The sequence below is a fragment of the Rhineura floridana genome, chromosome 2, assembly GCF_030035675.1.
Source record: "Rhineura floridana isolate rRhiFlo1 chromosome 2, rRhiFlo1.hap2, whole genome shotgun sequence".
In the NCBI taxonomy this organism is placed as follows: Eukaryota; Metazoa; Chordata; class Lepidosauria; order Squamata; family Rhineuridae; genus Rhineura; species Rhineura floridana.
This window is the reverse complement of record NC_084481.1, coordinates 166,669,841-166,682,966: the sequence shown is the minus strand read 5'-3', so window position 1 is coordinate 166,682,966 and position 13,126 is coordinate 166,669,841. Positions and strand designations below refer to the sequence as shown.

Here is a 13,126-nt window from a genome sequence, read left to right as displayed (position 1 = left end):
GGAAGAATAAACAAACAGTCTAAGTAAAGACAGAGGGAAGGAAACGCACAGGAATACACAAACAAACCTCCCACCCTGTCACACAGATACACAAAAACTTATCTAGAAGCTACACTATCAATAAATTCGAACTTGCACGGACAAAGGCAAGAATGAACTGGAGACTGGGAGGGGCCTGACGCCCCTAGTCTTGACTTCAAAACATTCTTGCCTTCGGACGATAGGTGGAGCTATAACCCGCTTGATGGCAGTCCTCCTATGGAAAACTATCAATTCTCCTCTATCGGCAATAACAGGTATATTTATAAAGGGCCATTATGCAGCAGCTCTTCTGTACCAGCCAGAACAGACATGAATGGGAATCTTTTTTCATCGGCACAGATATGGCACTTAGGCAGAATGCTAATGACAGAGGACAACTGACCTATGTGATCTTTCCTGGTATTTAAAATGTTTCTTTTTTAGAAACTAAAGGAGAATAAAAAGATTGCACTGCAATAAATGTAGGAAATTGTGCCCAGCATGAAGAACCCCAACACAGCTTGACCACCTCTTACCATCAAAGGGGAAGTCACTGATGAGCTGCTCAGCATTATAGCAGCTGGAAGTCTCCAGGAAGAAAAGCAGCTTATGTCTGTACTCTCCTAGTTCTCCCTCCTCCTCTCCAGCTGCCACTTGTGTATTATCTGCAATAGAAAAATACTATGTGTTCATTACATTTTACTGCTTCTCATATACTGTTGCTCTCTGTAGAGTCCCATTTCCATTAGAATGAAGACCACTGAAACCAAGATGTTTCTGAACATCCCATGCAAACTAAATTTTAATAATGTTCCTAGCAGCACACAGGTTAAGCAAGTGAGATATAGTATCTAATAATGGCTACGTAGGGTCTGGAATCTACACTCACCCTTGTAATTAGAAGACTTATCTAGTCCTGCAGTCTGTTCTCACAAGGGCCAACCAGATACTTGTGGGAAGCCCACAGACAGGACACAAATGCAACACTACTCTCCCCACCTGCAATTCTCACCTGCAACACTACTCTCCACACCCATAACTAGTACTCCAAGGCACTGATTTAGATCCATTCCAATCTGGGTTCAGGCCTGTCCATGGTACTGAGTGAGTCTTTACAAAGAGCGGGATAAGGGGAGTACAACCTTGCTCCTGCTTCTCAATTAACTGCAGCTTTCAATACCATTGCCATCGTATCCTTCTGGACTGGCTCCATGGAATGGGAATTGAGGAAACTGTGTTACAGTTGTTCCAGTCCTATCTACAGGACCAAGTCAAAAGGTTTGCATTGGGAGAGTGCTTTGCAGCCCCCTGGCAGGTGTGCTGTGGGGTGCCTCAGGACACTATTTTATCCCCAATGCTATTTAACCACTATTTGAAACCACTAGGAGTGGTCATGAGGAGTTTGGAGGCTGATGACACTCAGCTCTATTTCTCCATAACATCTGAATCAGGAGAGGCTGTGTGGGCCCTGGACTGATGCCTGGACACAGTTGTGGGACAGATGAGGAAAAATAAGCTAAGCCTTAATCCTGACAAGACAGAGGCACTGCAATGATTACTACAATGCATTCTATGTGGGGCTTCCCTTGTGCTTGATCCAGGAACTGCAGTTAGTGCAAAATGCTGCAACACCGTTGGTGACAGGAGTAAGACCCTATCAGCATACAACACCTTTGCTCAGAGATCTGCGCTGACTGCTGATTTGTTACCGGGCTATGTTCAAGGCATTACTATCAGAATATAAAGCCCTTAGCTGCTTGAGACCAGATTACATGTAGGAATGCCTTACCCTATAGATGCCCACTTGACCACTTCAATCTGTACAACTGGCAGTTACAGGGTCCACATTCCGCACTTGTAAGAAATCAATCTTTTAGTGTGGCAGCACCTGAACTATGGAACTCCCTGCCTACTGGCATAAGGCAGGCGCCTTCGTTGTATTCTTTTCAGTGCCTGTTTAAAACATTTTTGTTTAGGCAAACGTATCCAGGCATGTAGAATGCTGACCTGTGTTTCATCTTTTGCTTATTGTTTTTAATTATCTTTGGTATGCTTTCATATACCTGTTTTAACTGTCTTTTATTGATTATTTTAATGTTTTAATTTTTAGTTTATTTTTGTACACCACTTCAAGGTTTTATTACAATCAAGCAGCATATAAATGTTTTGAAGTAAATAAATAAAATAAATATGGCCTCTCATTCTTTTCAGCATCTGCCCCTTCTCCACAGTTTGTCCCATTTCCTTATTTTTGCACACCAAAGCAGACCACGGGCAAAAATACCTGGAGGAAGAGAGCTGAGATATTCCTTCATTAAGCCTTGCACTTTCTCACAGTACAGCTGAATCAAGCAGTTGTGGAACTCTGAACCATCTTCTTCCCAGATATTGATTATATGCTCCTGCAAATACATGTACACATCCAGTGTATGAAGAGTGACTGTAGAAGACCCTGCCTCTTTCTATCAACATTTCAATGCAGGATCAAAGGACGCCACTTATTTTTCTTCCTTCACATAAACCAGTCGTCTTTTTGGATTCCCGTCCCTTCTGGATTATCTACTACTGTATTATACATTGTTCATAATTTGTTCACCACCTTCGCAAACTGAGTCAGAGTGTGGTATGAAATAAGTGTTATTATCTGAACAGAGTGTGTTGGTATAATATGAGTTCTTACCAAGTAGGGAACAGCCAAGTTTTTAAAGTTCTCTATCAAGAAGCTGAGGACTTTTTTTCGTGGGAGAGACTCTACTTCAGGAAGATCTTCTGTAAATATCTGCCAGAAAAAAGGTTGAATTCCCAAAGTTAATTTTTGCACATTTACACTCATTTTTCCAAGAGAAGTCAAAGGTTTCCATTCACAAGCCCATAAATGACACACAATAGCTCAGAAGTAGCAGCACTGAATCTTTCTTCAACATTCTCAAGCTGAAAGCACAATATACAGATATGAAATACAAAGGGTAAGCCTCTTTTTCTATTACTCCCAATGAGCAAGGAGCTCTCTGTAGTTACTGTTTCTTCTGGTTGTAGGTATTACTAGATGGAGTTCCATAAATGTGCTCCAAATCTCCTGAAAGTTTGACTTTTTAATGTCGTTCATGGAGCAGAATTTTTTCATGGGCTGCTAGTTGCAGGTCTTGAATCCAGGCTTCTATGTTTGGTGTGGCCTGGGTTTTCTAATGTTTACTGATGTACCACAATGAGCTAAGCCAAGGTACGGCTTAGCATGTCGTCTCCTCACTAACCACAAGCTGTAGCCAAAGTTAGTGAGGAAAGAGCTTAACCATAAGTCCCGTGCATACTGCAGCAGTAAAAAAGATAGGGGAAGAGCAAAGGGGCTGCAAGCTCCTCTCTGGAACCCCTTGAAGTATTGGTAAGCCAGAGTTTACCAATGATCCAGGCCATATTCAGCGATCCAGGCTATATTCAGCATAGCAAAAGTCACCTCTGTCTTCTAAAAGCAAATAATAAGATTTGACACAACCTTCACACAGACTTACCAACTTCATTCTGTCTTTGAGTGATAGGGTTCAAAGCCCTATTGTGAGGTTGATGTACCCTATATCTCATCTCCTTTTGTTTGCATTAGTCTACTCTAGACATTGACAAGTAAGGATAAACAAGATAAGCTTTCAGTAAAAAAAGCAAAATGCACTCTGCAAGTATGCAGGACTGCTGCAACCAAACAGATAATCTAAACTGTGCAAATTTACAACCTGACAACATCAACTTACGCCAAACTATTATGGTAGATTATGTTATGATTATATAAAGTAGCTTTCTTTTTGGATGCATGTAGTGGAATGTTGTCAGTTTTTACCAATCTCTGAGGGAGAGGCTGTACACCACTGTTCTTCAACCTTGGGTCCCCAGATGTTGTTGGACTACAACTCCCATCATCCCCAGACAGCATGGATAACAGTCAGGGTTAGTGGGAATTGTAGTTCATCAACATCTAGGGACCCAATGATTGAAGAACACTGTGGTACACAGACAGCTTACCATGCGGGAACAGTTGCTATTTAGAGCAATTTATAATGGTCTTTGTGCAGAACCACAACACTTAAAGCAGCCCTTGGCCTATTTATTATTAACATATCCATACAAATGTGAACCAAATGAGCCAAATATCAGAACAACCTACCTAATATCATTTGCTTTACTCTCAGAATGGTCAGTGGACAGACCCTAATTCTCTCTACCTTTTATTTTCAAATGTGATCAAGTGTGCTTACTTTCAATCCATCTTCAGGAAAGTCTCTAAGTACCCAAACAGAATAGGAAAATATTAAATCCAAGTTGTCTGTACCTGCAATAAGAAAAAAAGCACAAGGCAATTTAAAGAATTGGATTAGAAGGTATAAAGTGTGAATGAGAACTAGTTATATCTTTTTTTAAAAAAGGATTCTTCATATACACAGTATGGTTTTTGGCTGGGGTAAGCTGCACAATACACCTGTGCTAAAATGCTCTGCGATTATCATTTTCCAGGCACAATTCAAGATGCTGATGTTAATTTAAAGCCCTAAAATGATTTAACAGGTACATCATCCAATATGAGCCTCATCTCTCTGCTGAAGTCATCTTATCAGGACTTACTTAGACATCTTTCTGTGAGTATTAGATCGTGACTGTTAACACCACCAAATTTCTGAAGGTGTTCTCAAGAAGGCCTGCCAGGCTTAGGCTCTGCCTCTGGGACAGCAAGATGGATGAATGAGTACTTGCTTCACTTAACTTTTGAGCTAAGTTGACTGGTGTCCATTGGTTTTCATCCACGTGCTGTTTATTCAATCAAATTTCTAATCTATGAAACTGACTAACCTAATCATTGTTACAGTCTGTATTTTGTGATTTATTTTTATTGTGAGCCACTGCAACCCATTTGTTCGGTAGTAAAAGATGTAAAAACAGAAGGTATACTCAGTTGGACTCACCCAAATGTTGTAAATACTGCACAGTCCTCTCATGGCCCTTCAATGGAGAGTTAGCTTTCTTTGACTGATCCACTAACACTTGTAAAGCTTCAGCAAAACAGAAGAAAGACTTATTGAGATTTTCCCTTTAGGTTACACAATTTCTTTTCCTATGACCAATGTCCTTTATTAAATACAAAGAAGTGTGTTTTTGTGCCATCACAAACCACAGGCAAATTTCATCTATACACACAATAATCTAAGGTGGGGATCAGTATGAAGGTCAATTGGGATCTACTGGTAGATCTCTGGGTGATTTGCCCTAGGCTGGCAAGAACTCCCCATGGTTAACAATAGCAACAACAGCACAATAAAATGGCTTTTCCTACCTAAATTAGGCTCCTGAAATGAAGAAAGCTAACCAGGATTGGACTTTTGAATTCAGTTTCGCCACTGAAACAAATTCCTAGGCTCAGAATGTGCTCAGACGTACCCTGCTCTTTCATTCTAACTGTATGCAGCATGCACCAGATACTGGGGTCTAGGTAAAAAAAAAAAAGTAGATCCAACTGGCCTGAAGTCTGACCACTCTTGATCTAATGGTCAAGACAGATGTACATCAATGTACTTTAAATTCTGTTTTTAAAATTGGTGTGTCTGTAGTATAGCAGCACATGCTACTATCACATGGGCTCCTTTGCAGGCTCCCTCCTTCCTTTCCCTCCTGCCCTTGGGAATTTGCTTGCATGCCATGCCTCAAAGCTATTGAGTCCTGGATATGAAAGTCTTTGGGGAAAAAGCATTCTAAATCCAGTTCCCTAATATGATCCACTAGTCAACTAGCTATACAGGTATTACTAATAAAGGTACATCTAAGAGACATAAGAATGTATTTCCCCAAACAGTACAGCTTCATTTTTTGAAGCGGCCCAAATGGCAGAGATCATTACAGAATATTTGGTATCTTTGAACCAGGACAGATCTAAGCTAGATAGATATGACTGCTTCTCCACCACCCTAGGCACATACCTTTTTCATGAAGACCTTTCTTCTCATACAGAATGATCAGCTCACTGTATTTGTGAGCTTTCTTGAGCACATGCTCACTTTCTTCAATATGGCAGTGATTGTTTTCCAGTCGCAATAGTGGCGCCACTAGGGCTACATTGGTCTGCCAGGAAGGAGGAGCAATTTGAGGGAATCAGAAACAGTTTACTATGCACCAAAATAAGCATAAAACTTTCAGTCAGGGAAAGGAAGATAATTATCAATCATAAATTTAACTATTTATTATAAAACCTTTAAACAAGAATTTGCACATGGTAAGTTTATGTACTTAGTAAGGAGCTAGCCAACAGCTTGCTATTCTTACTTTTGCAGTTATTGTTATTATTATTATTATTTAGTTTTTATGCTGGGGAAATTCAGGATATTCAAGAATATTTCCTCCTTTTTTAAAAAAATGGAACCCATTTCCTTCACATTCAGTTTTTTTATCTCAGTCAGGCAACCAATCCACTGGCTCCTGATCCAGATCCAGTTTTATTGTTTAATCAAAGATCATTACAGTGGTGGATTGGCTTATTAAAAACAAAACAGAGGCCAAGCAACAAGATTCCATGTAATAAACACAAATCCATCACATATCTCGTTTCCGCTCTGAACATTTCTATTCCCTAAAAACCTTGGTGCAATTCAAAGGAAAGCATAACATAGTTTGGCTGTTAAAAGTGTTTCAGAGAAGATATTGACTATAGCTTTGTAAGTTGCCACTAACTGGTAACTGATGAGAAGCAGGAAATTGCAACTACAGCTGCCTTAGATACTACTCTCCTAGCTCTTCAGCATTAAGAGCTGAAAGACCAGCTCAAGAAAGTCTTAAACGTAGACTTCCGGGAAGGTGACTTCGCTTGTGCCTGCTTTTGAGACGGGCTCCCGCCTCACAAGAAGCTTATTCAGATATAAATCAGTCAGAACATTTTTTTTTTGACTGATGAAATTTCTCCCGGGCAGGGAGAAACGTAGAGATCAACCTCAAAAGCCTGTTTTTGTTGGGAGGACTGGATTTCATTAATTTATGAGAAAAGGTCCAGCCAGCAATGCCGGACGGACTTCCGAACAAGCTCTATCTGATTAATGCGATACGTTTATCTTTTCTTCAAAGAGAAAACGGACTAACAGGCAAGCACCCTTCTTTCTATTTTTTTTTTTTACTTGGTTTAAATTGTTGCAGCAAAAAGAGATTTGTCAAATGAATCAGCTTTAAAGAACTTCTGGGTGAGCTATAACTCTTCTCTGTTATTCACAAAATTAACAGCTTATCTCTGTTTCTATTGCAAAAAGCTGTCCTGGAAGTGCATTCTAAAGATATAAACAGAAGAGGGATTTCTATTCCGAGGAGAAAAAAATAAAAAATATGAACTTTGGAACATTATATTGTCTGGGACTATTCTCTTTTTGGTCTATTTTATTTTGACGAATCTGCTTCTTCACGACGCCACTAACTGTTTTGATGCTGGGAACTAAATTTGTTTTGTATTCTTGAACATAGAGAGATAAGGCAGGCTGCTCTGTTTATACTGTGATGTCATCAAGCCTGGAATATTAACCCAATTGTTGCTGAAATAAGAAGTGGTTCTTCTTTATTTTTGTTTTGTTTTGTTTTCGTGGTTTTAAAAATGGCAATCAAGAAAGTGGCTGAGAATCTGGAAGTAATTATGTTTCAGAAAATAATGGATGAGATTGAGATAACGAAACAAACCCTGCGACAGGGCAGTAAGGAGCTGAAAATTGAACTGAGCAAAATGACGCAGGAGCTTAAAGAAATAGGGGATCCTGTGAGAGAGGAGAATGAGATCAGAGATGAGAAAAGAAAAAATAAAGGGAAGATACAAGCCCTGGAGATTGGAACAAATGTGGAATTGGAAAAAGATCTGGAGTTTATGGATATTAGAAATAAAATCTACTGTTTGGAACTTAACGTTATCTCTGAAGAAATTAATGAAGATATTAGAGATAAAGTTATCAATGGCTTGGATAATTTTCTGGACTGGAATGACGTGATGGAGCTTGATATAGAGAAAATCTATGGAATTAACTGCAGCCATGTGACAATGGAAAAACTCTCAAGAGATGAGCCAGTGCATTTTGTAAAAAAGAAGAACAGAGATATGACTTTACAACAATATTTCAGCAACTTATTCAGAATCGATGGCAAGAAAATATTTGGGATAGAGGAAATTCCCATCAGACTCTTATTATATGACTATGGCTATGACAGCAAGATTATTATGGAATACTGATAATGGAAGATTGGACACTGAAATTACTGGACTTAACAGGACTATTGAAGATGGAAGATGGAATTAATATGGATAATGGAATAATGGCTGAAATTATTGGAGTTAACAGATTTGATGAGATGGATTAATCGATATGTTTATTTGGACTATGGTTATGACAATAAGATTATTATTATTATTAACGAGATGGATTAATCGACATGTTTATTTGGAGAAAAATTGATAGATATATTTCTTAAAGAATTGAAACCTCTCTTTGACTTTTTGTGGAAAGAACAAAGTAATGTTTATGAGATTTGATGATTAATTAAGATAACTACTAGAGGAAAGTGATTTTATAATATAATTTAAGAGACAGGATTGTTATATATTGTAGACCTATAACTGATCTGCGACAAATGGGAAGTCAACATTTTATTTTTTTTGTTTAATCATTTTTGTTTTGTTTTGTTTTTTGTCTTTGAATGTTTTATGATTTTGTTTTGTTTGTTTTATGAAAATTTGAATAAAAATTATTGTAAAAAAAAAAAAAAAAGAAAGTCTTAAATGTAGTCTATATCCTTGCCGCTATTAGTCCCAAGTTCCCAACATCAAAACACCAAATGCCTGATGTGAGGAAGACGTCAGTAGTTCAGTACAATCATTCAGAAAATGCAGAGAACTCACATGGAGGTAGCATTTCAACAGGGTTGTATCAATGATCTGCAGCAACTTCTTCTTTGATTTGATGGTGGGAGTCCCCTCCATGAGGGGAGAAGTGGTGGACTGATGGTCTGAGTCATTCAGCACTTTCACTAACTGACTTCTTTTCTGCAGATATTAAGAGTAAGAGTCAAAAGGAGTGAAGTCATGCCATACTCGCCCACACTACCTCAGAGAAAAACCATGTACAACTGCAACCTCGTCGTCCACATGGGGTCAGACAAAACTGCATTGTTACACTGGCTTCTCCCATTCTACTCCTTTTTCTATTGTTCTGTTATCATTGACTCTCCACTCTGTTCTCTCTACACATGGCCAACATTTAGAGTGTAAGCTCATTGGGGCAAGGGCCTGTCTTTTGCACTTGTGTACCTCTCTGTACAGTGCCATGTACACTGACAGTGCTATATGAACAGCAAACAAACAGCTGATGTAACAATTGAGATAATGAAGTCCCCCAAATAGTAATTTTAACTACTACTTTTTTTAGCATGAGTTATTCATGCAAGTGTTCCAATATGTTCCAGAGATCATATCTCACACCCTCTTAAAACTTATTTTAACATGTTAGATGAGACATGAGATGGTAAGCTCAAAAACAAGAATTTCAGGAGGCACTAATGCCAAAACATTTAACATCACATGATCCACCTCTACCAAGATAGATGCCCACTTGTTGTTGTTAGCCCTTCAAGTCAATTAAAACTTATGGCGACACTATGAATCTTTTCTGGATATATTCATAGGGTTTTCATGGTAAGAGGAATTCAGAGGTGGTTTACCATTGTTTTCCTATAAGCCTACGGCACCTGGTATTCCCAGAAGGTCTCCCATCCAAGTCCTAACCAGGCCTGACCCTGCTTAGCTTCTGAGATCAGACGAGATCGGGAGTGTTCAAGGTAGTATGGCAGAAGGTTTTAAGCGCTTACCTGAGTTAGGTAGTCTATAAGTGCCAAGTGTGCTTTCTCCAGCTCTGCTGGAGAGAGAATGGGCACCGGGTTGGGATACTGGAGCTGTTTCTTGTAATCACTGGGCAACAGTTCAGGATATAGACCCATCACATGGGTAGGATCTAAAGAAAACACATAACTGCATGGTAAGTCACAAGATTTCTATACTTCAAAACGTATTCACATTTCAAATGTGATACTACCAAGATTTCAATTGCAAAACTGTAAACAACATGCAGGATTTTTGATTAAAATCTTCCTTCATACATGCTTATTTAAATTATTATATTTTTAAATGTTTACAGGCAGGAAATTCTGCATTTTCACAACTTCCATAGACACAATGGTCCCTTGTCCAACTGTTCTTATGGTCAGTTTTCATATACTGGATCCCATGTGAGAGATTGCTGGAAATGTTCCCATGTATTGGTGGTAGCTCCATCAAAAGTAGTGGAGAGATATAAGATTTGTCAGCTGATGACTATGTGAATTGCACGTAAGCAATGTGATTGGACCAGAGGCATGGTGATGCCTCACACAGCAAATGGGCCCCACACATGGTACACAGAAGAATTTCTAATGGCCTTCCACATGGGGGCTTTAGAAGACATTTGCTGATATCCAACCAAAGTCTGTTTTCCTTCAGAGTGATCAATGCCATGGGAATCTGCCAGAAGTAGGTGTCATATAAGTTGTTAATGATCTTGAGGTCAACAAGAACAGTTAGCAGTCCTTGAGTTTCAAGACAGGTCACTCTACTTTGAAGATTTTGGAGGTTACAGCATTCTCCCATACATATCCTCCATCAAGTCCAGGCTACACTACTAATTTACCTGTTCCAAGCTTGGCAAAGACTTGCATGGATTCATCAAAGCGTTTTTGGCAGAAAAGATTGAAGGCATACAGATTCTTAATATGATGGATCTGTTGTCGCTTTTCAGAATCAGAGTCATCCTTCATATCCTAACAAATATGAAAAGAGGCAAAATATTTAAGCAGCATTACTCTTCAAACAATGCAAGAAAGCTCTAGCATTAAAAAAAATACACAGCTCAAAGATGAGCCTCTTGAAATCAGTACATTGTTTAAAGCAAATTGCTCAGAAAGAGTAAAAAAGTACTAGTCAAGAAAAAAAAAGAGGGGTGTCTTTCAGTATGAGTCACAAGACAGACTTCTATTTCTGTTTATATAGTACCAAGAGCAAGAACTAAAAGAGCAGCTCAGGCTTGAGTTGCATGCATCTACAGGTTCACTCACATACAGGTTCACTCACATACATGAGTGATAAATGCAGACAAGCAGAATGCTTAAATTTAATTTGTTCGGTTGAGTCCTGGACAAGTTACACAGATCACAGTTACCGTTTACTGTGCTCACATTGTGTATTTTTGCCCCTACAGAATCTTTGCAATCCAAAAATATAATTTCAATTTAAAACAGAACTCCTAGCACTCACCGCTAAAAACACATCTGCATGAACACAATAACTGATGCAGAGAGAACATTTTCACTCATAAGCTGCATGGAGGAAACATGGATTTACTGATAAACCTCCAATTAATATCTGCTATTTAGTCTTAAATAAATACAATCAATGGGTTGTATCCAGTGCAGCACTAAGTAAGCATCCTATCAGTGCAAGGATTTCCACTTGTGCAACTGGACTTTTCCTTTTCTCCTCCCCCCAACCCGTGCCCCCCCAATCTGTTCTAGGAGTTCCCCCAACCATCCAGAACAGATATGGGGAGGGGATGGGGGGAGTCCCATTGTGCAAGCAGAAATCCTTGCATTGACGGGATACTTACTTAATGGCTACACTGGATACAAGCCAATAATATTTTGTGTTGGTGGGAATCATTGTTATTTTAGTCTCTGACAGATAACATCCACAAAGAGTTTAGATACCTTTTACTAGAGCAAGTACGCTTCTAGGAAGAAAGTTTTCAGCTCCACAAAATCCTTCAAGAAAGAGATGCATCATACAGCTGACCTATGCATCATAAGCAGCTGGCCGGAAAAAGATATTCCCCCCCCCATTGTGTAGTTACTGCAAGTTTACACTCACCATGCAAGGAGCACAAAGCACACACACAGCACAAACACACACACAGGCACTCAACACTCTCTCTCTCTCATACACACACATACACACACACACACACACACACGGCTGACATGCATTGTAGTTCAGCAACATCTGGAAGGCCAAAGGTTCCCTACATCTGTATTAGTGCTTCAAAGCATTAAACCTGGAAAAAAGGGAACTGATAACATCATCTTGAAACAAAAGATAATCACTGAATTTGTTCTATCAAATATTTACGTTATTGTTGAAAACACCTACAGGTCACTGAGTTGCCTTGGGCAAGTCACAAGTTCCCTGTGCAGGTTTCCTTTTCACAAAAGCGGCTTAATACAACAGGATTGTATGGGAATTTGGGAATAGGTTGTAAAGTAATAGGCACACTAGAAGCACATCTAAAACCAAATCTTGCATGTTTATAATTTGTTTTCTTGCATGGATATTCTGTGTTTTTTTAATTATGAAACCCAAGGCATGCATATATGGCTCCCAGCCAGTCATCCATCCAGGCACTGGTCAGATTCATATGAATGCTAAATTCTGGAGTTGTTTAATGCCAATACACTCAGTTAACAGAGGATTTAAACCCTGAAATAGCTATTAGATGCAGCTCTTATTAGGCAGCAGCTTACAAAAGTTATCAATCAATATGGATGCAAACTTAAAATGCCTCCATCCTACCACTTACTGCCAACTGCAGAGCCAATTCAAATTGCTTATCTTGAAGAAGCTGCTGGATCTGGGTTGCAATGGAAACCGGAATGAGACGCCAAACAAAATGATTGCTGGCCACATACACAATATTTGCACTAAAAAGAGAAAAGAACGAGCCCCATTATCAACACACCAAAATAAAATGGAAGGATTTCCCCCTTCCCCTTTGCTTCACAAACTTTTCAAAAAATTATGAATTCAGTAGAATCATAGAGTTGGAAGGGGCCTTGTAGGCCATCGAGTCCAACCCCCTGCTCACAGCAGGAAATCCACAGCTAGAGCATCTCCCGCAGATAGCTGTCCAGCCTCTGCTTGAAGACATCCAGCGAAGGGGATCCCACCACCTCCCTAGGCAGTCGGTTCCATTGCCGAACTACCCTTACTGTCAAGAAGTTCCTCCTAATGTCCAATCTGAATCTATGCACGTGCAAC

General features: G+C 39.3%; 1 protein-coding gene and 1 pseudogene across 1 annotated transcript in view; both read right to left on the bottom strand.

The window, feature by feature from the left end:
* VPS39 (VPS39 subunit of HOPS complex) overlaps positions 1-13,126 on the bottom strand; it is a 44,331-nt gene that overhangs the window by 14,642 nt on the left and 16,563 nt on the right. The window contains exons 10-19 of the mRNA XM_061611314.1: positions 12,669-12,789; positions 10,731-10,860; positions 9,877-10,019; positions 8,912-9,055; positions 5,973-6,114; positions 4,965-5,051; positions 4,263-4,336; positions 2,702-2,800; positions 2,306-2,423; positions 558-686 (exon numbers count right to left, since the gene is read on the bottom strand). Coding sequence (XP_061467298.1) covers positions 558-686; positions 2,306-2,423; positions 2,702-2,800; positions 4,263-4,336; positions 4,965-5,051; positions 5,973-6,114; positions 8,912-9,055; positions 9,877-10,019; positions 10,731-10,860; positions 12,669-12,789 — 1,187 coding nt within the window. The remainder of the gene's footprint in view (positions 1-557; positions 687-2,305; positions 2,424-2,701; positions 2,801-4,262; positions 4,337-4,964; positions 5,052-5,972; positions 6,115-8,911; positions 9,056-9,876; positions 10,020-10,730; positions 10,861-12,668; positions 12,790-13,126) is intronic.
* Positions 9,745-9,863, bottom strand: LOC133378488 (5S ribosomal RNA; annotated as a pseudogene).